This window comes from Chiloscyllium plagiosum, unplaced genomic scaffold, assembly GCF_037043375.1.
Source record: "Chiloscyllium plagiosum isolate Xiang-an unplaced genomic scaffold, Cpla_swu_hap1 HiC_scaffold_35, whole genome shotgun sequence".
NCBI classification, from domain to species: Eukaryota; Metazoa; Chordata; class Chondrichthyes; order Orectolobiformes; family Hemiscylliidae; genus Chiloscyllium; species Chiloscyllium plagiosum.
The window spans coordinates 53,074,336-53,100,483 of NW_028270173.1; the positions used below are offsets into that span (position 1 = coordinate 53,074,336).

At 44.6% G+C, this 26,148-nt stretch overlaps 1 protein-coding gene across 1 annotated transcript; it reads right to left on the reverse strand.

Moving 5' to 3' along the window:
- Nucleotides 1-4,530: 4,530 nt before the first annotated feature.
- LOC148140897 (class I histocompatibility antigen, F10 alpha chain-like) lies at nt 4,531-24,364 on the reverse strand. Its single transcript, XM_087979670.1, has 7 exons — nt 24,313-24,364; nt 15,852-16,112; nt 14,802-15,077; nt 14,407-14,685; nt 6,591-6,698; nt 6,179-6,211; nt 4,531-5,103 (listed from the first exon to the last, which is right to left on the reverse strand). The coding sequence occupies exons 1-7, from the start codon at nt 24,362-24,364 to the stop codon at nt 5,099-5,101; spliced, it is 1,014 nt and encodes a 337-aa protein (XP_087835796.1). The 3' UTR covers nt 4,531-5,098.
- Between the last annotated feature and the right edge of the window lie 1,784 nt (nt 24,365-26,148).

The window sequence follows — 26,148 nt, forward strand, 5'->3', positions numbered from 1 at the left end:
TTAAAAAGACCTAGAGTCAGAGAGAGTTGTAGAAACATACAGCATGGAAACAGACCCTTCAGCCCAACTCGTCCATGCCCACCACCAGGTTCCCTAAACTAGATTAATCCCATTTGTCTGTGTTTGTCCTGTATTCCCCTCGACCTTTCCTGTCCATGTACCTGTCCAAATGTCTTTTGAATATTGTAATTGTACTCACCTCTACCACATCCTCTGGCAGCTGGTTCCATATACCCTCCACCCCTTGTGTGAAAAACTGGCCCCTCAGGTCCCTTTAAATCTTTCCCCTCTTATACCTCTATCCTCTAGTTTTGGACTCCCCTCCTCTGGGGAAAGGCCACCTCTCATGTTTCTATGTTCCAATGAGTGCAGGCTAATCTACTCAAGCTCTCCCCATCAGACTGAACCTCCATATCTGAGACCAGCTGAGTGAACCTTCTTCAGACTGCCCTCACTACCAGGATATCCTTCCTTAGATAAAGGACCAAAACCTGTTCACCGTCTTCCCACTAGGTCTGACCAGTGCCATCTATAGTTTTTACAAAACCTCCCTACTTTTACACTCCATCCTTTTGAAATCAAGGCCAACATTCCATTTGCCTTCCGGCTGAACCTGAACACTAGCTTTTTGTGATTCTGGGGTGAAGACCCTGAAATCCCTCTTTCCTGTGGCTTTCTCCATTTGAATGATATTCAGTCCCTGAGTTTGTCCTGACAAAGTACAAAACCTACATTTTCCCACATTACATTCCATCTGCCAAGTGTTGGCCCATTCAGTCAATCTCTTTATATCCCTCTGCAGACACTTCATGTCATCTTCATCACTTGCCATCCCACATCTTTTTGTATCATCCTCAAACCAGATTGTATTACATTCACTTTTCTCTTCCATGTCATTAATATCTTTTGTAAATAGTTATGGCCCCTGTGGCAGTAGTTACAGGCTGCTATTGTGAAAACGCTGCCTTTATTGGAACTCTCTCTCTTTAATTCCTTTGCTAATCCTCTATCAATACTAATATACTACCTCCACCATCATGGGCTCTTATCTTATTGAGTAGCCTCATGTGGGCCATTATCAAAAATTTCACCCACTGCTTCCGCTGTATCTATCTTGCTTGTTCCTTCCTCAAAGATTTCTATTTATTTTTCAGGCAGGATTTCCCCTTCACAATGCGATGCTGATTCTGCTTGGTCATGCTGTTTATTTCTAGATTCATTTTCCCAATAACAGGCATCAAACTGACCAGCCAAAAGATATCATTTTTGTTTCTTTTTTTTAAATAAAAGTGGCAGTTTTCTAATCTTCTGGGATTTTTCCAGAATCGAATAATTTCCAGAAGATTCAATGCATCAACTTTCTCTTTGGCTACTTCCTTGAATACGCTGGGATGCATCCCATCAGGTCCAGCTACAGCTACAAGCTGGACTACATTCTAGACCTCACTGGGGACAGAAACATCAGACATTTTGAAAGCCTTGAAGCTATTCTTTGAGCACTCCATGACTGATTATACAGAACGGAAATGTGCTGGACATCAGATCCCTGAAGGAGACAACGAATATGGATCAGTCCGGTGATGGCATTGAGGAAGCGGGCTGGGATCTCAGAGTCTGGATAACTGAAAGCTAATCTTGTTGGAGATACAAATGTCTTTTGAGAGGTCCCACCATGACAGCGCAACTTCTGAGAGAGGAAAACCTTGCTCGAGAAATCTATTGCCATGTGCAGAAGCTCTGAGGTTGTCAATCAAAGCTGGAGAGGATTAACGGACAAAGACAAGGTTTTGCATTATGCTGAGACTCTGTCCCGGTAAACAAGAACAGCATAATGGGAAAAACAAGAAGAAGTATTTGCTGAAGGGCCAGCAGAAACATCAAGCCCAGTGGACAGGATGTAAATGTTGCAGAGGACAACACAGCAAAGAAAAGGAAGGACATCAAGTGTTGGGAAATTTGTGGTCTACATGCAAGAATCTGATTCAATTTAAACACGAGTCTTCAGCTCAAAACAGGAAAAGCAGGCCCAAACTGATTATTGCTGGAGACATGTCAGATGGTGATTCTAAACGGGTCAGTCTAAACCATATAACCTGTCAGCATCACTGGGTCTCAAGGTAACAAATGGTTTGTTCTTGTTAGAATGATGACTGCAGAAGGAGGGCATCAGGTGAATGTGAACTGTCAGACAGGCGCCAGTGATTCATGCAACATCATAACCTTCACAGACACGTGTGAAGTGGCTCGATTTGATGACCTGAAAATGAATCCATCAAAGGTAAATTTGAGACCATCTAATGAAACATCACTCTTCCCAAGAGGACAAATGAAGCTGAGAAACCAATGTGATTGTCACAATAAAGACCAGCAGATCCAGATCGTAGACATTGAGTAACAATCCATTCATCCCAGCTGAAGCAAGTCTAAAGCTTAGATTGGCAACGAATATCATCTCAAAGAGGATGAGAGTGTGAGACCAGTGCAGCATTTGCTGAGGAGAGATCCAGCTGCCCTCCTGTCCAACCTGAAAGGAAAGATAGTCGAGCTGGGGAAAAAAGGGAGTTATCAAGAAAGGGGCAACTCCTACAGAATGCATTTGCAGCATCGCGGCCATGGGGAAAAAACACCTGGAAATCTGAGAGGTTGCATAGATCCAAAGGATTTCAATGATTGTTCCAGAACAGCATCAAAGCAGACAGCATGAGAACATCAGGGATCTTCTGACAGTGGATATTATTGTGGATTAGCTTCTCATATAAAGATGTGGAAAGACAGTGAAAGAAGCCATTGCACAGACTCTGATTAAAATGTAATGTGACTGCGGTGGGGTCCTGACAGATGAAGTGGAAGCTGAAAAAGGAATAGGTGAAGGAAACTGAAGTCGAGTGCTCAGGAAATGTTCGACAGTGAGAGGATTTCACCCTGATCCTGACAAGGTGAGAGCTGTAACAAAGACATGGGGATGAACAGATGTGAGAAGTGTGCAGTGTTGTGTTGGTCACATAAACCACACAGGAAAGTTCTTGTCTAATTTGTCATGAGACTGTGAACCAATGTACAAGCTCACTCCTGAGGAGGGCCAGTGGTACTGGGGCAGGAACAAGAAGCAGGTTTTGCTCAAACAACCAAGATCACCAACTTGTGCCCACACCAGGTGGGAAGGTTTCAGGGGAAAGTGGGACAGACTGCAAGGAACAGTTTTGTTGATGAAATTTTTTTGTGAACTGTTTCTAGTAATTAAGTTTTAACTGCAAATGATAGTTGACACATTTAACGTATTTTAGATAAAAAGAGATATCATTTGTGAAATGCAAATTTTATATTGTAAACACTGACTTGCCATCATCACACGACCACTTATGTTTTTCTTAGAGTTTCACCAATAAAACTGAAAAACCACTGCATGACACAAACATCACTCACTGAGGTGGGAGTATTTGTTGACAATGTTTTTTTCTGACAGATGTTAGCATTGGATCCATGGTCTCTCGGTGTATGAGTGTGTGTCTGTGTTGCTGAGTATGTGTCTGTGTGTGTGTGTGTCTCTATGTGTGTGAGTGTGTGTGTGTGTGTCTAGTGGGGGAGTGGTGGTTGTGACAGCAGCTGAGGAGTGGACAGGGGACCTGGAGGTGGCACCGAGACCCGGTTCACAGAGGGGAGCGAGACAGAGCCTCAGCTGCTGTCACTGACTCCCCCCTCCACCCCTCCCCCTCCAGGCAGTGTGTTCAAAGGCAGCATCTGTCAGAAGGAAACATTGACAATAAAGGTTCCTCTCCATCTGTCCCAGCCCAGAAGCTTGTGTGCTAAGCCCCGGGTGAAACATTCAGCTGGTGAGCCTGCCCTTTCCTCCCTCCAATAGCTGCTGGGTCACCAGTCAGTGAAGTATTCCTGACTCCCAGCAGCTGCCTGGCCCTCTCTTCACACTCATTCAGATCCTTCCAAAAGGACACTCGTGACCCCCCGGGGAATGAACACTCCCAGACATTATCAACCATCCAACTCTGAAACACACATATTAAATAAACATCACTTTGTACATCCTGAACAAAAACAGAGATTGCTGGAAAAGCTCAGCAGGTCTGGCTGCATCTGTGAAGAGAAATCAAAGAAATCAGAACAGTTCTGAGGAAGGGTCACCAGACTTGAAATGGTAACTCTGATTTCTCTGCACAGATGCTGTCAGACCTGCTGAGCTTTTCCAGCCATTTCCATTGTTGTTTCTGATTTACATCATGGAGGAAGGGCTCATGCCCGAAACGTCGATTCTCCTGCTCCTTGGATGCTGCCTGACCTGCTGCGCTTTTCCAGCAACACATTTTCAGCTCTGATTTACAGCATGTACAGTTCTGTCGGTTTTTACTGTGTACATCCTGCTTGGTTTGGGGAAGGCTTCCTGGGGAGTTGCATGGTCATAACCCTTTCCCAGTTCACACTGAACTGAAGCTCAAACACTGCTGATTCCAAAATCCACAATCTGCAGAGTGAATGAATTAACCCTTTCCTGTGAAATCATTAATGAATTCAGACAAATCAATGATCAACAATAATTTATTGATTGGCAACTGCAATGATCAGTCTCTGCAGTTAATTGTTGATGATAAATAATGACAGATGTTTGCTGCCATAAATACATGATTGTGAACAAATAAAATAAAGGAAGTTTACATAAAAGTTCACATTTGATCACGCTGTTTACGTAAAGTGCAAAATAGATCAGTTCAGCATAAAATAGATGAGAATAAAAATGGAAGAGTAGAAGTTAAATAGTGAGAGAGATATCAATATAACAATAAGACAGTTACAAAATTCATACAGACTTTAACATAAAAGTTAAAATTTCGTTGCATAAAGTGCAGAAATGATTCACGTCCGACAACACAAAAACTCGCTCAGAGGGAGTTCAGGACATTGCTACATTTCAGGTCAATCACTGACCCACTGAAGACAGTGAGGATGAGAAAGTGTGAGGGAGGAACCATCCATGAAGATCCCTCTGACGGTGACACTGCTCACATTTCTGAGACGGGATGGAAACACGACTTGAGAAGGTCTCACTTGCAGAATCAGGATCCAAACGTGCGGATCTGGAATCCACTGCTCAATCTGTGGAAACACATTTTCAGGAAAAGTCAATCTCAATCCTGAATCAACTGGGTGTGAGCAATGAGCTGTAATTCTGTGTGTCTGCTGTGATGTGGAAGGATGGACGGTGATGTCCATGTTCACACTGGAACAGGAGGATCCCATTATTCCTAAATGAAGCTCCGGGAATGACCTTTAGTGGAGCTCAGGAAACCCACAAGGTCAGAAATGGACAGACACAAGGCAATCTCTTCAGGATGGGGAGGGGAGTGAAATTAGTCTGACAGGGTTTAACAGTGTCTGGGAGGGTGGGACAGGGTCAGGAGGGGAGGGGAATTAGTCTGACAGGGTTTAACAGTGTCTGGGAGGGTGAGTCAGGAGGGGAGTGAAATTGGACTGGCAGGTTGTCACGGTATCTGGGAGAGTGAGACAGGGCCAGGAGAGAGTTGAAATTAGTCTGACAAGGTTTTAAAGGTCAGTGAGACAGGGTCAGGATGGGAGTGAAATGAGTCTGGCAGGGTTTAACAGTGACTGGGAGGGTGGGACATGGTCAGGATGGGAGTGAAATGAGTCTGACAGGGTTTAACAGTGTCTGGGAGGGTGGGACAGGGTCAGGAGGGGAGTGAAGAATTTCCAAATAAGTCTACCGACAGAAATTGATATATCATTGACGAAATTATGAAGAAGCTCGAATAGATACATCCAAAGCTGAGAAAATAAAAAAGAATGTTTGAAATGGAATGAAATATAAAGTTACACACTCAGAAATATTCTCTTTCACTCATTGGACCCAGGATTCAATCACCCTCAGCACTGACTAACCACATTCACACAGCACAGTGCAGAAGGAATTAAGGGTGAAGGAGTGGAGGGAGAGGGAGTAGGGAATGAGAAAATAGGGGGTGAGGATTGGAAGGAGAGGTTGTGGGGGTATGGAGTTGGGGAAGAGAGGGATGAGAGGGTCATGAAGGATAAGAGAGTCATGAAGAACTGAACCGTGAGGAAACTAATGAGAGTCCCATCCAGGAGAATGTAACTCTACACCTTTCAATCCCTCTCCCATCATTCCCAACACTCTGTCCCCTCAGTCACTTACTGGGAGCTGTTGTGTATGTCCCACTCAGTGAACCTGCAGAAACAAAATAAATGTCCATTAGGATGGGGAATAATCCATTCTCAAAGAATGAGAACACAACAAGTGTGAGGGAATGGAGATTGTGTCAGAAATCCTCATTCCCACACTCCCCTCCATCCTTACACCTTATGGAGATTCTGGAGATCTCTCCCATCCCATTGACATTCAGTCAGTGAGGATGTAAGTGTGTGTGAAGTGTCTGGTCGGGTCCAATCACACAAAGGACGATCAAACAGGGAACAAGACGTGTTTATACGTGTGTATCTGTGTGTGGGAATTCAATCAGTTCCATTCCCCACAGTGCCCTGTACTCCCAGTACTGGAGACTCACCCAGTCCCCTCAGTTCCACATTCCCCTCTCTCTGAATCTTACCTCTCCAGGGCCTTTTCCAGATGATTATTCCAAATATTGTAGCCATTGCAGCGATTAATCCAATCAAAAGTAGAAGATGGGAACGTACCACACTGTTTTCTGGGATTTCTGAAACACATTGGAATAATATCAGGATTATCTCTGTTCCTGGATCCATCCTTGGTCTGTGTTGGTTGGGGACAGTTTAGTTTAACCCACCCATTGGGAATTGATGGACTTGGTTCAATAAATTTTGCACTCCAGATCTCATTGATGGGATCGATGTCATAACTACACAGAGGATGGTATCCTTCACCAAGTCACCTTTTATTTGTATATGAACAGTCCTTGACTTTAGGATTGACTCTTTCAGAGTCAGGTAGCAGAGTTTCATCATCTCTGACACTTCCCTTTTTATTTGTCAGCCAGGGCTCCTTGAATGGGGTTGGATCAATCAGGGAACTCATGTTCTCTGAGGTCCTGCTGGCTAGCCTTGTTACATCACAACTTCCCTCCCCCTCTGAGTCCGAGAACATAGGCCAGCCATTTTCCTTGGAGAGCATCCTGGGGCGTTTTAACACTGGGACAGCTTCCACCGTGTTTAGCAGATAATAACGCCAGCATCGAATGCATAGGAGCTCGCCTCTTGTGCCAGGAGTGCCTTGGCAGGATTTTATTTTCTTCTTCCAGTGGCAAAGGCATTGAGTTGGCTCCTTCTGTCATGTCCATCTCAGATTCTAAACTCTCAACAATGCTTGACAGAGATAGGGAACCCATGGGTTCTGGCAGCCTTTCTGACTGCTCAAAGGGGCAGTGTACGTTTTGCTCCTGCATTGTTTACAAATTTACAACTTTCAAATGGACCTTGCGCTGGTTCAGGACCATCGCACCTGCCTGACCTTTCCACATCACTGGTCCTGATCTCACATGGAGCATGCCTATTTCCCATATAGGGCCATTTCCATCATTCTTACACCAAAACTCCTCCCCTTACTGTGATGATACTGCGACTTTGAGAGGTTATTTTGTCCTGTTTCTTTTCAAAGAGAGGTTGTAAGGCAGAGGTGTCGAGTTGTCTGGTTGGAAAGCCAGTGAAGTGACTGGCTTATGAGGCCTTGGGTTTTTTAAAGCAGGAACAATAGAAGCAGCCTGGATGGGTGTGGCCAGCTCTCGGACCTAGATTTCTAGTTTGTAGTTTGTAGTTTTTTAGCTTTGTGATTCAGCATCAGTTACTGTTGGAGTCTCAACAGGCTTGGAATTACAGTAAATGTCCCCTTGCTGCTCCTCTCTCTGAGCTTTCTCTTGAAGATTTTCCTTCTGGCTTGCTGCAGTTACCTGTGAGACAAATCTATTTTCTGAACTTTGCCAAGGGATGTGTTTATGGGATGTTACTACATTGAATCATTAATTAGTAATCGGTACTGTGTCTATTGATTTGTTAATTTTTCTGAGATTTATGGTATTCTAAATTCCACTTTCTTTAGTTATATTTTAGCTCTAGTGATCGATAAAGTGTGTTTTGCCTAAAGCTGTGTAGTGTGACCAATCGAATTGCATCTGGAACACAGCACTTTACAGTTGCCTTTAAAATAAGATAAAGTTAGGCTCCAGGCTGCCTTCTTAAAATATTTTGCAGGGGTCTGGTCTGATCCTTAATTCCCTGCATCAAACAGTTTCTCTTGTTTGATGGAGACTTGTGTCCAGCGTTGGTGTTCCTGAGGCCATTACACCCGACTCCCACAGGTCTGGGAAGATCAGATTCAACCTGGTGGAGAGTCTTCTACCCATTAGCAACTCTGCTGGTCCCAACTCTGCTGTTGCATGTGGGGTGATCCCATAATCAAATAAGAACCATGATATCTTGGTAACTATCAAGAGGGTAGGCTGTTTTTCAAGCCAGCCTTTAAAGTTTGGACTGCTTTTTCTGCCAGGCCATTCAATGTTGGGTGGTATGAAACTGTCCTTACCTGAAGAATCTCATCCCATTTTAAAAACATGACAAAATTTCTGGTTTGTAAATTGTGGTCTGTTACTTGTGCTACCTGGGAGGCTTTAGCGTGCGACTGCAGAGGCTTTAAACTAGTAAGGGGATGGCTCAAATCAAAGTAACAGTGAGTAAAGAGAAAGGGCTGAGGCTGGTACAGCAGGTAAGGGGAACAGCTCAAATAGTCAAAACAGGCAAGAGCTTGGCAGTGACCAAGGTCAGAATGATAAACTGCATTTACTTCAATGTAAGGGGTCTGTCAGGTAAGGCAGATGAACTTAGGGCATGGTTGGGAACATGGGACTAGGGTATCACCGCTATTACAGAGACATAGCTCAGAGATGGACTGGACTGGTATCTCAATGTTCCAAGGTATAGATGCTGCAGGAAGGATAGAAAGAGGGGGAGGGCAAGAGAGGAGGACAAGATTTTGGTTCAGGATAACATTACAGCTGTACTTAGGGAGGCATATATTGGGAGATTGACCAGTGAAGTTATATGGGTGGAACTGAGAAATAAGGAGGAGATGATCACCTGGTTGAGATTGAATTATAGCCCCCAGTAGGCAGCAGGAAATTGAAAACCAAATGTGTAAGGAGATCTCATATCTGTAAGAATATTCGGATGTATTTATGAGGGAAACCAAAAGGCAGTTGATATCCATTGAATTGAAAAATTTTTGGACCCAGAGATACCAGCTCACGGCAGAGGATGGAATATTGTTAGAACTTGTTAGAGAAAGTGTGATTATCCTGAGTAAAGGCCGCTGCCAAACTCTAGCTGAACTCCACCAGGGATCTCTAAAATGAAATGCGCGGGGAGACATCGCATGTCAACACTAGATCTTCCTTGGGATCACAGAGTGCCAATCCTTAGACAATGACAGTTGTTTCATGACTTCATTGAAATCTCGGGCTTATGTTTGCAAGGAAGTTAAAGTGTCCAGCCATAGTGCGTGTTTAGGGCATTTCAGAGAACATCTCTGACACACACACACACACTAAACAACCCCACCACCCTGTGGCGGAACACTTTAACTCCCCCTCTCACTCTGCCAAGGTCATGCAAGTCTCTGGGCCTCCTCCACCACAAAACCCTAACCACCCGATGCCTGGAGGAAGAACGCCTCATCTTCAACCACAGAGGATCTTTGTGGATTTCACCAGTTTCCTCATTTTCCCTCCCCACACCTTAATCCCAGAAGCAACCTTCCAACTCAGCACCACCCTCTTGAACTGTCCTATCTGTCCATCTTCCTTCCCACCTATCCGCTCCACCCTCCTCTATCATCTTTGCCCCCACCTTCATCTACCTATTGCATTCCCAGCTTCCTCCCCCTCACCCAATCTCACCTCCCATTTATCTTGGGCCACAAGCCTCATTCCTGATGAAGAGCTTACGCTCGAAACGTTGATTCTCCTGCACCTCAGATGCTGCCTGACTGACTGTACTTTTTCAGTGCCACATTCTTCGACCCTGACCAATGAAGGCAAGATGCCATACGCCTTCTTTACCACCCTCTCTACTTGGGTGGTCACTTTCAGGGAGCTATAGACTTGAACCTCAAGATTCTTCTGTCTATCAATGCTGTTCAGAGTCCTGCCATTAACTGTATCCTTTTCCTTAACGTGTGATGTCCCAAAGCACAGCACCTCACAATTACCTGGATTAAACTCCATCTACCATTTTTCCGCCCATATCTGCAACTGATTTATATAAATGATGAAAAGCAATGGAGCCAGCACCGATCCTTGTGGCACACCACTGGTCACAGGCTTCCGGTCCAAAAAGCAACCCTCTTAGACCAACCTTTGTTTCCCACCTTGAAGCCAAGTTTTATATTCAGTTAGCTAGCTTCCTCTGGGTCCTATGTGATCTAACCTGACTAACCAGTCTACATGCAAAACTTGGTCAAACACTTTGCTGAAGTCCACATGGACAACATCTACCCCTCTACCTTCACCAATCTTCTTTGTTACCTCTTCAAAAACTCAGTCAAGTTACAGAGACACAATTTCCCATGCACAAAGCTATGTTGACTATCCCTAATCAGTCCTTGCTTTCCAAATGCATGTAAGTCCTATTCCTCAGAATCTCCTCCAACTATGTACCCACCATTAACGTATGGCTTATTGGTTTATAGTTCCCTAGCTTTTCATGACAGCCTTTCTTAAATAGTGGCACCACATTAGCTACCCTCCCGTCTTCTGGCACCTCTCCCTTGGCTATTGATGACTCAAACAACTGAGCTAGGTATGCAGCAATCTCTTCCCTAGCTTCCCACAGAATTCTGGGTAATGCCTGATCAGGTCCTGGGGATTTATCTACCATTATACATTTTAATCTTCAGTACCTCCTCTTCTGTAATGTGCACTGTTTTCAAGACATCACTATTTATTTTCCCAAGTTCCCTTGCTTCCAGGGATCTCTAAAATGAAATGCGCGGGTATCTCTGGGTCCAAAAATTTTTCAATTCAATGGATATCAACTGCCTTTTGGTTTCCCTCATAAATACAAGTTATTTCCGTTTTGAAGGGATTGGATCTTTCTGTATCCAAAGCCTGATAGTCAGCTCTGATTAGGAGCTTGTCCAGAAAGTTTAATACCATTATAGACTTTTCCATTGGGGGTGCTACCCAGTGGTGTATTTGCTAATGGTAGGCAGTTCAATGCATCCACATTCGCTACTCAGCCTCCCAGGTGGTGTTCTGGCTTGCGATTGGCCCAAAATTACAGGGTGGTTCTGCCTTGTCCTCTTTAAGCACACCAAGTAGTCCATGATTATCACAAATTTTAATTCATAAAGGTATTGGTGGAATGTCCTGACTCCAAATATGACCATCAATCCTTCCTTCTGTATCTGGGTGTAGTTACGTGCTGCTTTGGCCAAAGTCCTGGATGTATATGCTCTTGGATGTTCCTCTCCACTGAGTCACCATGAGCTAATACAACTCCAATGCTATGCGGGAAGACATCACATGTCAATACTAGATCTTTCTTGGGATCATACAGTGCCAATCCTTCGAGAATGACAGTTGTATCGGTCCTTCATTGAAAGCTCGGTCTTATGTTTGCAACCATTTCCCAGGCTGATCCTTTCTGTCACGAGTTGATGTTACGTTGCCAGGATGGAGGCCAGGTTATGTACAAACTTTCCAAAATAATTTACCAGCCCAAGCTATGACGTAAGTTCCTGGACAGACGTAGGAACCAGAGCACCTTTGATCTCCCTCACTTTATCTTCCAACAGGTGTAACCCAGAGTTTTCGAATCTGTATCCCAGTAGATCATTTGGGATACACATTTTTCCCTTCTTAGGCAAATGCCTCCCTTGGAAAACCACCTTCGGACTATATCCAGTTCTCTGACTGCTCCTTATTAGTTTTCCCTGTTATTGGCTAATTTACCATCGAAGTAAATGGCGACCTGGGGTAGACCATGCAAGATGTTCTCTGTTGTCCACTGAAAGATCAAACAGGCTGACAATACCTCAAATGGCAGTCTTGTATCTTGGTTCAATCCCTGATGGATATTAATTGGAGCATATGTCTGGGAACCTGTCTAATCACAATTGCAAGAAAGCGTGGCTCATGTCCAGCTTTGTGAAGGAGAACTCCCATCCTGCACCAACGTTGTGCACAAATCCTGACGGACTGGTTATCTATTCTGCTGTCAAAAGCAGTTTACACTTTGTTTAAAATCCCCACCAAGGCAAACCGACCCAGTGGGCTTCAGTACCATTCCAATCACTGCTGCCTATTCCACAAACTGGACTGGTTTGATAATTCCTTCACTTTCCAGCCTTTTAATTTCTGCCTTGACTTTTGCCTGTAAGGCCAATGGCACTGGGCAGGCCTTACAGCATCATGGGATTGATTCCTGGTCAACATGCCAGGTGGCCTGGCTCCTCTGATAACCCCGAGATCTTCCTGGATGACCTACAGGTAATTAAATTGAATTTCACTCAAGCAGCCATTTTCTAATTGAAACATATTGAGCCATTCGGGGTGAATCTCTCACAACTGATTTCTCCCCATTAAGCTTGGATTTGAAGCTTTTAGCACAATCACTGGTCACTGAACCAGCTGCCTTCCGTGAAAGAGCGGAACTGAAGTTGTACCCCTATTCTCTGAAGCTTCCTCAGTTTAGGTTCTCAGTCTGGCCAAGATCTTGTGCAAAGTTAAGGGTTGGAATTCAGAGTGAATCTTGTTAAAGATTGGTTCTGTGATCACTGATCCAGCTGCACTCGGATCGCCCTCCATCAGAACAGAATGACCAGTTAACCAGACATTTAAATTGGTTGGTTCTGATTTTGATGTTAAGAAGCAATTTAACTGTTCCAAACCAGATATAGGTGGATTTTTCAGGTTACCCTCCAGGATACTGGCCTATAAGTTATCTCACTCACTTTAAGCCCAGTCGGGCTCTTTTGCTGTCTCAATTCCATGTACCAACAGAAACCACAATGACTTGATGGCCACGATCTTGAAGAAAATTCTAACCATTTGCCAGGGCTTGGTTTGGGGTTTTGCTGTGAGCCAACCTCAAGTCCCTCTGATTGATATGTCTTGAGTGAGGCTATATAATTGCCTGCACTTAGGCGGTGTTCCCCAAGTTAAGTTGGATTGTCGAGGGATCCACTTCCATTGGAATGCCCTGCAACTCATGAGCTCCACTTGCTGCATTTTCCAAAGATAAAGCCTGCTTGAAGTCCTGTTGGGATTCAGCCAGTCGGTGTTTTTGCGTAGTTACATAATTAATTGCAACATAGTGACATCATTAATAACATCATAGTTACATCAGTAATTCCACATATAATTCTCTATGCATCTCATTAAAGGTTCAGCCAAATTCATGTGCTTCTGTCAGTCTTCTTAACCAAGTCAGGAATCCCAATGTGGATTCCCCTGGTTCTTGAATTGCCAAATAAAAACAATTGTGTCCCAGAATTAGAGGAAACTTTTGCTCATAATAATCCTGAATTATCTCCATTAATTCTTGAAAGGTTTTAGTATCTCGTGCCTCAGGAAAAGCTAGGATCCTAATAACAGAATAAGCTGCAGCTCCACAGGCTGTCAGGAGAATTACTTGTTGCTTTTCGTCTGCCACAATGTCGTTTGCCCAGACAATGTGCCGCATTATTTTCACAAACTGGGCCCAGTCCTTGATCGCAGGATTGACGAGTCAAGTTTCCCAAACAAATGCTTCCCTGACTGAAAGGTGCCTGTTGTGAGCAAGTTTCTTCACGATCATGCTTTACCCCCATTGCCCCTGAAATAACCCTACAGAAGCTAGCATTCACTCACCAAGCCACTCATTATTTACACATGACCCGTCCTTGACGTTAGTAGTACCTCATTCAGATTCAGCTGCCAGACCCTCAATACCTCTGACACTCACCCTTTTTTTAATGTCAGTCATGACTCCCTGATTGGATCAGGTTAACGGCCCAATCAGAGGCCTCCTATTGACACGGTGCAGCTGGCTGACCTTGGTACAATCACGACAGGAATAATCTGGTGCTGGAATCTGGGACAAGGGAGAACCACCTTCAAATTAGACTGAAACCATTTAGGAGGGAAATCAAGAAGCACTACCTCAGAAATTCACTAATGGAAATCTGGAGTTTTCGAACCAAAATGCTGTGAGCACTGAGGATCAATTGAATATTTCCAACCTGAGGTCAGGAGGGTTTTGTTGGGGAAGTGCAGCAAAAGACATGGAGCAGGAATGGGTAAAGGGAATGAGGGACAGATCAGAGATATCTCAATGAGTGGTGGAAAAGACAGGATGCACGCACATACAGTCACACAGACACACACACACACACACACACACACACCAGTCCCTTACCCCACTGATTGAGCTGGGCCTCTGTCAGGCTGCTGTGGTCAATGTGACAGGAGTATTGATCCTCATCCCCAGCATTGATCTCAATCTCTTTCTGGATCTGATGGGTCCCATTGTGGTTTGGTCGTATCCCCGAGGATTGGGTCTCAGACATGACCTCTCCATTCCTTAGCCAGGTCACCTCGATGTCTACAGGATAAAACCCAGTGACCAGGCAGGAGAGAGTGAGCGGCTTGTCCTGACCATTGGGCTCCCTCCTGGAGATGAACACTTCAGGCTGAACTGTGATGGGAAAGGGTAAAAACACAAACAATAGACAGACACTGAATGGAATGGGAGAACGGTTTCATAGATCAGTGAGGTTAGATCAGAACATGGAACAGAACTGAAATACATACCTTTCCTTGTGAAATAATCCTTTCCAACTTCCAGATATCTGTTTAAATGTTCAACAGATGTTTTTTGCAGATATGATTCCCAATAGTAGTTCCAGGATTGATCTGAATTCCATTTCTCTTTATTGATCACTGCAAAGTGATTTGCGGCAACCCATCTCATTCTGTCTGGCTCTAAACTAATGTGGTCCTTTCCATCAAATCCAAATCTCATCGATCTCTTCACAGAGCCATCTTCACTGACCTCAACAGAATGTATCCATTGGAGAGTGTGAATTCCTGTCAGTGACCAGACAGGGATCAATCATCAATAAATAATAGATAATCACACACTGTGTGATCAGAGGGAAAGGGGATCAAATATCAGATGGAAATAGGGGATGAGGGTCACAGTCTGATCAGAGGGGAAAGGGTTCCAATCTCAAGTTAAAGTTGCAGAATGAGTTGACAGTCCTCAATTCACTTTACATTCCAAGGTCAGTGCTGGGGATGGACTGAGTGGGGTGACCCAGGGGTCAGTGCTGGGGGATGGACTGAGTGGAGTGACCCAGGGGTCAGTGCTGGGGGATGGACTGAGTGGGGTGACCCAGGGGTCAGTGCTGGGGGATGGACTGAGTGGGGTGACCCAGGGGTCAGTGCTGGGGGATGGACTGAGTGTGGTGACCCAGGGGTCAGTGCTGGGGGATGGACTGAGTGGGGTGACCCAGGGGTCAGTGCTGGGAGATGGACTGAGTGGGGTGACCCAGGGGTCAGTACTGGGGGATGGACTGAGTGGACAGATCCAGGGGTCAGTGCTGGGGGATGGACTGAGTGGGGTGACCCAGGGGTCAGTGCTGGGGGATGGACTGAGTGGGGTGACCCAGGGGTCAGTGCTGGGGGATGGACTGAGTGGGGTGACCCAGGGGTCAGTGCTGGGGGATGGACTGAGTGGACAGACCCAGGGGTCAGTGCTGGGGGATGGACTGAGTGGACAGACCCAGCGGTCAGTGCTGGGAGATGGACTGAGTGGAATGACCCAGGGGATAATGTGGACAATTGACGGTGAGATTTTACCTGAAGTCTGGTTTGTCCTTTTCATGATCGATTTCAGATTCCCCTTTGCCAGCCTGGTGTGTGTGATCGCCTGATCTGTAGCATCGTCCCAGAATTTCACACTGAGTGAATCAGCCAGGAACTGCTGCCTGGGGACACAGCGACGGGTATCACTGTCAAAGTAACCTGTTTGTATTCCGTTGACCATCGCAACAACAGTGACTTCAGGGAAATCTTGTTCTCCTGAGACAATTGTATATTTTATAGTTCGTGAGTTAGTCTCTGTAATATAAACAGTTCGAGAAGCTGGTTATCAAACTGCAGAACAAGCACTGGAAGGGAAACTGGGAGGGAGAGGAACTAGCAAACAAGACAGAATGTGGCTGGTGGGGGGGAGGAAGAGAGACTTGGGGGATAAAGAGAGCCAGACTGGGGAGGGATGGAGACAGGGGAGGGACAGAGACTGGGGAGGGACAGAGACAGGGGAGGGACAGAGACAGGGGAGGGACAGTGATTGGGGTGGGATGGAGACTAGCATTGGAAAATAAATACTGGGGATGGGGGAGAGAGAGACACTGGGAAGGAACTGGGAAATAAGGAAGAGAGACTGTACAGCATGGAGGAGGGACACTGAGGAGTGAGGAGAGAATGTGGAGGGTTTGGAAATGAGATAAGGAAGGTCAGAGGTGAAGAGAGAGCATTGGGATGAGGACAAAAGAGACTGGGACCTGGAGGAATAGAATGGGTGGGGTTACAGATCGAGAAGGGCGAGAGACAGGCGTAGAAGGCAAAGATATTGCAGGGGAGGGAAAGGGATTGGGAGGAGCAAAGGGACTGATGAGGGGATAAAGACTGTGAAGGAGGGGGAGAGAGAGAGATTACACAGGACAGAAAGAAACTGGGATGGGGAGCGGGGGGTAGGGGTTGAGACCAGGGAGGGAAATGAGACTCTGGGGAAGGTTGGATAAAAGATTGGGGAGGGGATGGGAAAGAGGCTGAGGGTAGGGAGGGGATAAGAGCTGGGAGGAGGTGGAGAGACTCAGGAGGAACAGAAAGAAAGAGAGAGAGAGAGACACTGGGGAGGGGAAAGAGAGAGAGAGAGAACAGCGGGAAGGAAGAGAGAGAGATTGTTGGGAGAAAGCAAGAGACGAGGAAGTTTGCTCAATGATTTGGTTGATATTTCCTAGTTCTGCCATTGGATGTTAAAAATGTCCAATTTCGCTTCATTTATCCCTGTCATTTAAACAGGAGCTGTGCCACATCATTTCATTCGGTATTCGAACTGGGGATTGCTTCATTAATTGGGAGGCACTGGTGTTGGACTGGGGTGGACAAAGTTAAAAATCACACAACACCAGGTTCCAGTCCAATCGGTTTATTTGGAAGCACTAATTTTCGGAGAGCTGCTTCTTCATCAGATGATTGTGGAGAATAAGATTGTAGGACACAGAATAGACAGCAAAAGTTTACAGTGTGATATAACTGAAACCATATGTTGAAAAAGACCTGGATTGTTTGTTATGTCTCACACACAGACGGACACACACAGATACTCCTACACACACATACACACACATACACACACGCACACACAGACGGACACACACAGACATTCCTACATACACATACACACACACACACACACACACAGACGGACACACACAGACGGACACACACAGACACTCCTACACACACATAACATACACACACACACACACACAGACGGACACACACGAACACTCCTACACACACCTAACACACACACACACAGACAGGCAGACACACACACACGGGCACACACAGACACTCCTACACACACATAACATACACACACGCACACCCACATGTACACATACACATATAAGTTTGTGGGTAAATTTGTACTTGCAGAATTACATTGTATTTTGCTCAAAAACTGCATGAATCCATGTAAGAGTCTGTAAATCCGTTTTTAGATTTGAATCATTCTGACCATTGTGGCACAGACATTCTCACACAGGGAGTTTACACCTTCAATACCTTATCTGGGCCATTTGTTAAAATGCACTTGAGGATGTAATTTTTAAAAAAAATTCAAACACTATTATCCCCTCAAGACTGATGACTAAACTTTGTGATCTCAGACTGAGCCCCACTCTCTGAAACTGACCTGTTTCCTGACCCACAGGCTATAATCAGTGAAGATTGGGGACAATATTTCATCCTCACTAACACTTAATTCTGGAGCCCCCCAGGGGTGCGTACTCAGTCCCCTACACTACTCACTGTATACCCATGACTGCGTCACCAAATACCAGACTAATGTCATTTACAAGTTCGCTGATGACACCACCACAGTCGGTCGAATCTCAGATAGCGACGATACAGACTACAGATGAAAAACCTGGAAAAATGGTGCACTGAGAATAACCAAGCTCTCAATGCCAGCAAAACCAAGGAACTCATTATTGACTTTCGGTGGGATGTTACTCCTGCCCCCCTGCACAGAGGTGGAACGAGTGGAGAGTGTCAAGCTCCTGGGAGTGGTCATCCACAACAAGCTTCCTTGGACTCTTCACATGGATGCACTGGTTACAAAGGCCCAACAACGTCTCTTCTTCCTCAGGCAGCTGAGGGAATTTGGCATGACGCTCTGCCAACTTTTATAGGTGCGCCATCGAGAGCATTATGTCTGGATGTATCACTACCTGGTATGGCAACTGTACCATTCAAGATCGGAGACGGTTACAGAGAGTGGTGAACTTGGCCCGGACAATCACAAAGGTCAACCTCCCATCTGTAGAATCCATCTACCAGGCCCACTGTCAAGGAAAGGCCACCAGCATTCTCAAAGATCCATCCCACCCTGGCAATGTTTTTGTATACCCTCTGCCATCAGGGAGAAGGTACAGAAGCCTGAATTCATTCACCAGCTGGTTTTGAAACCATTTCGACCCGACTGTTGCTAGAATACTGAATGGACTCACAAACTCGTAGCATTTGCCTGTACCTGTGTTTTTGTTTTGCTGCTGTTTTAATTATTATTTGCTTATCTATGCTACTTAACTCTGTGATCTGCCTGTATTGCTCACAAGACAAAGCTTTCCACTGTTCCTCAGTACACATGACAATAAATTCAATACAATTTTGCTGTCAGCCCTGAGCTGTTCAGTTCCCTGACAACCAATCACCTTGCTGTTGGCGGGCAGAGGAGCCCTGTCATTACAACTGGCCATGAGGCCACAAACCAATCAGCTTCACTTTAAACCACCCCTCAGCCCCAGTTTACTGGTGTACTGATCCGTATGATATCATTCAGGTTTACCTCATCGAATATAAGTTCCCTGATTGTGGCTGTTAACCTCATCCAATCAGGAAGCCCCAGCTGACAGATATAAACAGGAGGGAAGGGCAGTGTTTGTCACTGGCCACCCGGGTGTTTTCCTATCTTCCTGGTGGTGGAAATTGAATAAAAGATTGGTGCACTTTGTGTCTTTCACTGTGTCTCACACCTGCACACACACACCATGGGTGCTGGGGATAAAATAAGCACTACTGCACTTAGGTGGTAGTGAGGGGGTTAAATAAAAAACAAAATAGGAAAAAAAAGAAAAAAAAACAAACTGGCTAAGAAATTAAAGAGAAAAAAAAAGAAAAAAAAGAGAAGTGGTTTGATGTGAAGGGCAGTGCTTGTCACTAAGAAAAAAAAAAAATAAATAAATAAAAGGGGTGACATTCCAACTCTATTTTGATTTAATCCCTACCCTCCCCTTCACTCCTTTTGATCACACAGCACTGCAAAAAAAAAGAAAAAAAGAAAAGAAAAAAAAAATAAAAAATAAAAGAAAAACTGCCGAAAGAAAAAAATAAATAAATAAACAGGAGGGAAGGGCAGTGTTTGTCACTGGCCACCCGGGTGTTTTCCTATCTTCCTGGTGGTGGAAATTGAATAAAAGATTGGTGCACTTTGTGTCTTTCACTGTGTCTCACACCTGCACACACACACCATGGGTGCTGGGGGAAAAAATAAGCACTACCGCACTTAGGAAAAAAAAAGAAGAAAAAAAAAGAAAAAGAAAAAAAAAATATAAATAGGGATTCACACAGCACTGCCCTTTGATGGGAAAGGCACTGCTGGTCACAGGCCACTTGGGTGTTTGTGCAAGGACTCTCCTTAAAAAAAAAGAAAAAAAAAAGAAAAAAAAAATAAACAGGAGGGAAGGGCAGTGTTTGTCACTGGCCACCCGGGTGTTTTCCTATCTTCCTGGTGGTGGAAATTGAATAAAGATTCGTGCACTTTGTGTCTTTCACTGTGTCTCACACCTGCACACACACACCATGGGTGCTGGGGATAAAATAAGCACTACCGCACTTAGGTGGTAGTGTGGGGGTTAAAAAAAAAGAAAAAGAAAAAAAAAATAAAGAAAGGGAGCCAGTAAAAAAAAATATATAGACAGGAGTGTTGGAGTGCATTATTTCCCCCTCCAACTTTATTTTAATTTAATCCCTGCCCTCCCCTTATTAAAAAAAAAGAAAAAAAAAGAAAAAAAAAGAAAAAAAAAGAAAAAAAAATAAACAGGAGGGAAGGGCAGTGTTTGTCACTGGCCACCCGGGTGTTTTCCTATCTTCCTGGTGGTGGAAATTGAATAAAGATTCGTGCACTTTGTGTCTTTCACTGTGTCTCACACCTGCACACACACACCATGGGTGCTGGGGATAAAATAAGCACTACCGCACTTAGGTGGTAGTGTGGGGGTTAAAATTAAAAAAAAATAAACAGGAGGGAAGGGCAGTGTTTGTCACTGGCCACCCGGGTGTTTTCCTATCTTCCTGGTGGGGGAAATTGAATAAAGATTCATGCACTTTGTGTCTTTCACTGTGTCTCACCCCTGCACACACACACACCATGGGTGCTGGGGATAAAATAAGCACTACCGCACTTAGGTGGTAATGTGGGGGTTAAATAAAAAAGAGAAAAGAAAAAAAAAATAATAAACAGGAGTGTTGCCTGCCCCTCTTCCCTGGAGTTGTTCAGGGGGAGGTGGGCGCCGCAGGGAAAAAAAAAATGAAACAGGAGGGTCAGGGGTTCTGTCCACTCGAGGAGCTGGCTCCGTGCTAGCTGAGTCACTGTCATGTGCTATGTACCTGTAAATAAAGGGTGACTCCAGTTTGGGGGGAGAAAGTGGAGTCCCACACCAATGTTCTGGAATTAAACATAGGAAATGAGAGAGGCATGGGAATAGATTTGGCTCGAGTAAATTGGGCAGGAAGGGTAAAAGATAAGAGAGTGGATGAGCAGTGGCAGTTGTTTAAGGGGCTAGTAAAATTCCTCACAACTAAAATATATCCCAGTGAGTAAGAAAGGTGGTAAGGCGTTGGGGGGTTGGTGGGGGGAGGGCAGGGGGTAGAAGGTCAAAACCTTCCAAAGCTAAAAAAGGAGGTCAAGGACAATATAAAGTCAAAAATGAAGGTCTACCATATTGCAAAAACCAGTAGCAGGTTGGAAGCTTGGGAAACTATCAAACATAAGCAAAGGGATACCAAAAAATTAATAACAGGAGCTAAGGTAAGTGAAGAAAGAAAATTGGCACAAAATATCAAAAAAGGAGAGCAAAGGTTTCTATAAGTATACAAAAGGGAAGAGAGTCGCTGATGTGAATGTTGGTCCCTTGGAAGGTGAAACTGGAGAGTTCATCGTGGGGACAACTGAAATGGCAGAGATGCCAAAGCAATGCTTTGCCCCAGTTTTCACAGTGAAGGACCATTCTTATTGGTTCGAGTCAGAGGCAATAGAAAGGGGAGAACGTAAAACAATCAGCATTGATCAGGAAAAGGTACTCAGCAAACTATTAGGATTGAGGGCAGACAAGTCCCCCGGTCCAGATGGCCAAGAGCCGATGGAATTAAAGGAAGTGATGGTGGAGATAATGGATCCATTCATTACAATATTCCAAAATTCCCTCGACACGGGAAAAGCTCCCATGGATTGGAAAAATACTAATCTTATTCAAAAATTATAGACCAGTTAGTTTAATATCTGTTGATGGAATCAATTATCAAGGAAGCAATATCAGGTCAGGTGGCAAGTCAGAATGCGGTCCATCAGAGTCAGTATGGGTTTATGAAGGGCAAATCATGTTTGACTAATTTGCTAGATGGCTTTGAAGATGTGAGAAGCAAAGTAGATAATGGGGATCCTTTAGGTGTAATGTATCTGGACTTTTGGCAGGTATTTGATGAGGTGCCGCACAAAAGGATAATATGGGATTATGGGTAATTTATTATCTTGGGCAGATGACTGGCTAATGGACAGAAGACAGAGAGTCGGGATAAATAGGGTTTTTTTCCGGATGGTAAAAGGTTACGAGTGAAGTGCCACAGGGTTTGGTCCTTGGGCCCCAGTTATTGACAATCTACGTTCACGACTTGGATATAGGGAAGGTTGCCAAAAATAGGCAGGATGGTAAATTGCAATGAGGAAACAGGAACCTTACAACAGATAGGGTAGGGGAGTCAGCCAAAATGTGGCAGATGGAGTTTAACCCGGATACGTGTGAGGTCATGCATTGGGGTCGAGCAATGGGAAGGTGACCTTTTATCTACATGGGCAGAGACTTGTGATGCTGAGGTACAGAGGGAGGTGGGTGTCCTCATTCATGAGGTACAGAAAGCTGCATGCAGGTCCAGCAGATAGTAAAGCAAGTGAATGGAATGTTGTCTTTCCTAACTCAGGGAATAGAATATAAAGGGAAGGCCGTATTGTTGCAGCTATACAAGGCATTGGTGAGACCGCACCTGGAGTATTGTGCACAGTTTTGGTCCCCTTATTTGAGGAAAGATGTAATGGCATTGGAGGCAGTTCCCAAGAGGGTTCGTGAGATTGACCCCAGAGATAAGGGGTTTGTCACATGAAGAGAGATTGACCAATGTAGGCCGATACTGTCTGGAGTTTCGAAAAATGAGGGGAGATCAAATTGAGGTTGTCAGGATGATAAAAGTCATGGATAAAATGGATGGGGAATGGATGCTTCCCCTTGTGGGGCATCCTCGGACGGGAGGTTGTAGGATGAGAGGGAGCAAATTTCAAACTGAGTTGGGGCGAAGCTCCTTCTCCCAAAGGGTTGTGAATCGGTGGGATTCATTCCCCCAAAGTGCGGTGTATGCTGGGACAGTGAGTAAATTTAAGGAAGAGTGAGACAGATGTTTAATTGGTAGTGGGGTGAAGGGATATGGGGAGAAGGCAGGAAAATGGGGGTGAGGAGCAGAACAGCCATGATGGAATGGCAGAGCAGACTTGATGGGCCGAATGGCCTAATTCTGCTCCTAGATCTTATGAACATGTGACTTGGTGACAGGATCCCAGCCTTGGTGGAGATATTTCAGCTGAAACCAACAGCTACACAAACAGAGTTCACAAAAGGTATCGAATTCCTTACTTCCAAAACATGCAGCCATCCTTGTAAATCCCTGCTGGAAAACAGGGCTTTCCCATTTCAGTCCACAATATTAAAAATCACAATAAAAATACACTGTTTTTACACATTTCAAACTGAGGGCCATCCACACCACAGCTCACATTTTATTATTGACAGACAAAAAAACTACAGGTGCTGGGAATCCAAACTAGAGAGGCAGGAGGCTGGAAGAACACAGCAAGCCAGGTAGCATCAGGAGGTGGAGAACTCATCATTTTGGAGACAACCCTTCTTCAGGACTTGGGGTGGGTATGGGGGGAGCTGCAGATAAAGGGGGTGGTCCCCCCTGTCCTCACCTACCATCCCACCAGTCTCCACATCCAGCACATCACCCTTAAACACTTCTGCCAACTCCAACTAGACCCCACCACCAAGAACATCTTCCCCTTCCCAAAGAACATCTTCCCCTCCCCAACCCTCTCTGTTTTCCACAAGGACCATTCCCTCCGACACTCCTTGCTTTGCACCACTCTCCCCACCAAACCCCCCCGAACCCTCAGATACCTCCCTGTGCAACCAGAAGAAATGCAAAACCTGCTCAACACACCCCTCACCTCAATCCAGGGCCACAAACCGTCCTTCCAGGTGAGACAGAGATTCACCTGTCTCTCTTCCAACCTAGTTTACTGCATCACCACAAATCCCAGGAACCCCATCCAGGACAAACATATAAATAGAAAGCAGGAGACAACAGCTTCGCTTCACTTGGAGGTCGCCACTGATGATGTTACCGAGCCAGGTAATGAAACGTCAGGATATCAAACCTCCAGCTCAGTGAGCAAACCTACACCCTAAACCTCAACCTGAGCTGCAAACTTTCACAAACCTTGCACTGTTAAGAAGCTTTTAGATTACGAACCTGGACACAAATCCCATCAGAGTCTTCCAGACTGTGCTGCCTTCAATGTGTATAACAGGCGGCTGATCAAATATCCCCCATTTCAAACTCTCCCCAAGAGATTCACATTCACCCCAGACACAGAGAGAGAGAGAGAGAGAGAGAATGGAAAGCTGAATTCTGTACTTACCGGGAGAGACCCAGGAAAAACACAGGGAGATGGAGAAAAGGATCAGCAACATTCTGGGAATCCACTCTCCCTATTCCAGTCAGGGATTGGGAATAAACAGTGATTGGAAAATATCTGCTGTTCACAAACTGAAAAATTAACAAAATAAACATTCTTTCCTACCCATAATGCCATTTCCTGATCGACAAAGTAATTTGATCATTTGCTGAACTTGAAGTTGCCGAACCAGTCTCAGTCCCAGTCTCAGTAAAAAAACCCAATAAAGAGGTGAACAGATTTCTGTCACCAGTTCCCAGGGAGATCAGACACAGACAGGTTGAGTTACTCGCTGTGAAACAGACACAGGGAAAACTGACCTTTCTCCCATTGGCAGGACACAGGGTGTGGGGTCTTTGTGGGATACCCTTCGGTGGGTCGGGTGGACTTGTTGGGCCAAATGGCCTGTCCCCATACTGTAGGGAGTCTATGAATCCATGATTCTAAAAACAGCCGTCTCATGTTCATATGAACTTGTACCAGAAGCTGAAAGAAAACAATTTCAAAATCTAACGGAAGAACTTTGTCAAAGTTTGAAAAAAATCAAACAAAGTAACATTGAGAAGTGGATAAGGCCATGAAAATAAATCAGACACATATCACAGTCTTGGAGAGACTACTTTGTTGGAGTTCAAGAATTCACTTTGTGAAATATTGGCAACTCATGATGAAGAGCAGAGAGTTAAAACTGCGAAGAATTTCCTTGTGTTATAAAGTGGAGGTTGACTCCACCCCCCCCCCCCTCATCCCCAAAGAGGAACACCTCACCTCATAATCTGTAAAAGCGGGTGTGCAGAGTGGTGTACCTCAGCAACTTCAAGTGGTTCAATAAAATAAATCCCTGACACTCACTTTAAAATCAATTCGTTACCATCTATTTATCTCACTCGAACAGTGAACAAATTAACTAAACTATTAACAAGCAGAATTAATCCCGATTAACTTCTAACTGTTCCCAATTACAGCAAGATTCTAATGGTATGCTGTTCCAATAAAGAACAGTCCCACTTATACATAAAAATATTTAGTCTCTCAAAATTACATCCATGTTACGTGCCTTCTGGAATGTTCTATGCCTTCTCCAACAATTCTTCTGTCAGGAATATTAACTAGCTGTACCACTGGTACCATTTTTATTTTAATGGCACTTTCTCTAAGACATAGATGAGGCTGTGAGAGCCAGTGATTCTCTCTTAAGAGCTGAGGGCCATTGGCTCTGCTGGAGGGCAGTTAGCTCTGGGGTCTTTATCCAACTGCCCCCTACCTTCATCTCCTTGATGACATATCAATATTTCACACAATAGGATTGGTCTTCTGTTGTTAAAATCATCAGCCTTAAATTTAATAGATTTTTGGTATCGAAGTCGCTGCTCAAATTAATTGGCTAAATTCAAAAGCCTGTTGTCTTGAAAAAATAACTGGTGTTTAGCCTGCTAACTGTATAGCCTTTCAATATAATGTTTCAATTTGGGTGCTCTCTGTGGATTTGCAAACCTTCAAGCTGCTGTTCACAGACATCCATTTTAAATCTCTAAACATAGAAAAAGCACTAGATTTTTAAAGGGACCATGCAATGCTTTCCCCCACCCACCCCTAGCCTTTTACAAATACCAAATTGTAACTTTCTACCTTCCAATCCACAAGTACTCTCTCCAACTTTGCAGCACTTGTGCGAGGAAAGTTTCCTCATGTTTACCAAGACGAGTAGGAAAAGAAATTAAGATTTTTAGAGATATGGGAGCAAGTCAATCTTTGCTAGGGAGAGATACAGAGATGTGTAATCAGAAAAAGTATTGCTAG

Bases quoted from the DNA above. Each gene is read 5' to 3' on its own strand.
- LOC148140897 (XM_087979670.1), bottom strand. From the start codon at position 24,364: ATGTTGCTGATCCTTTTCTCCATCTCCCTGTGTTTTTCCTGGGTCTCT. The intron at 15,078-15,851 runs GTAAAATCTCAC...GGTCACTGACAG, and splicing joins AAGGACAAACCAGACTTCAG to GAATTCACACTCTCCAATGG. The intron at 6,699-14,406 runs GTAAGGGACTGG...AATGTGTTTCAG, and splicing joins GGCCCAGCTCAATCAGTGGG to AAATCCCAGAAAACAGTGTG.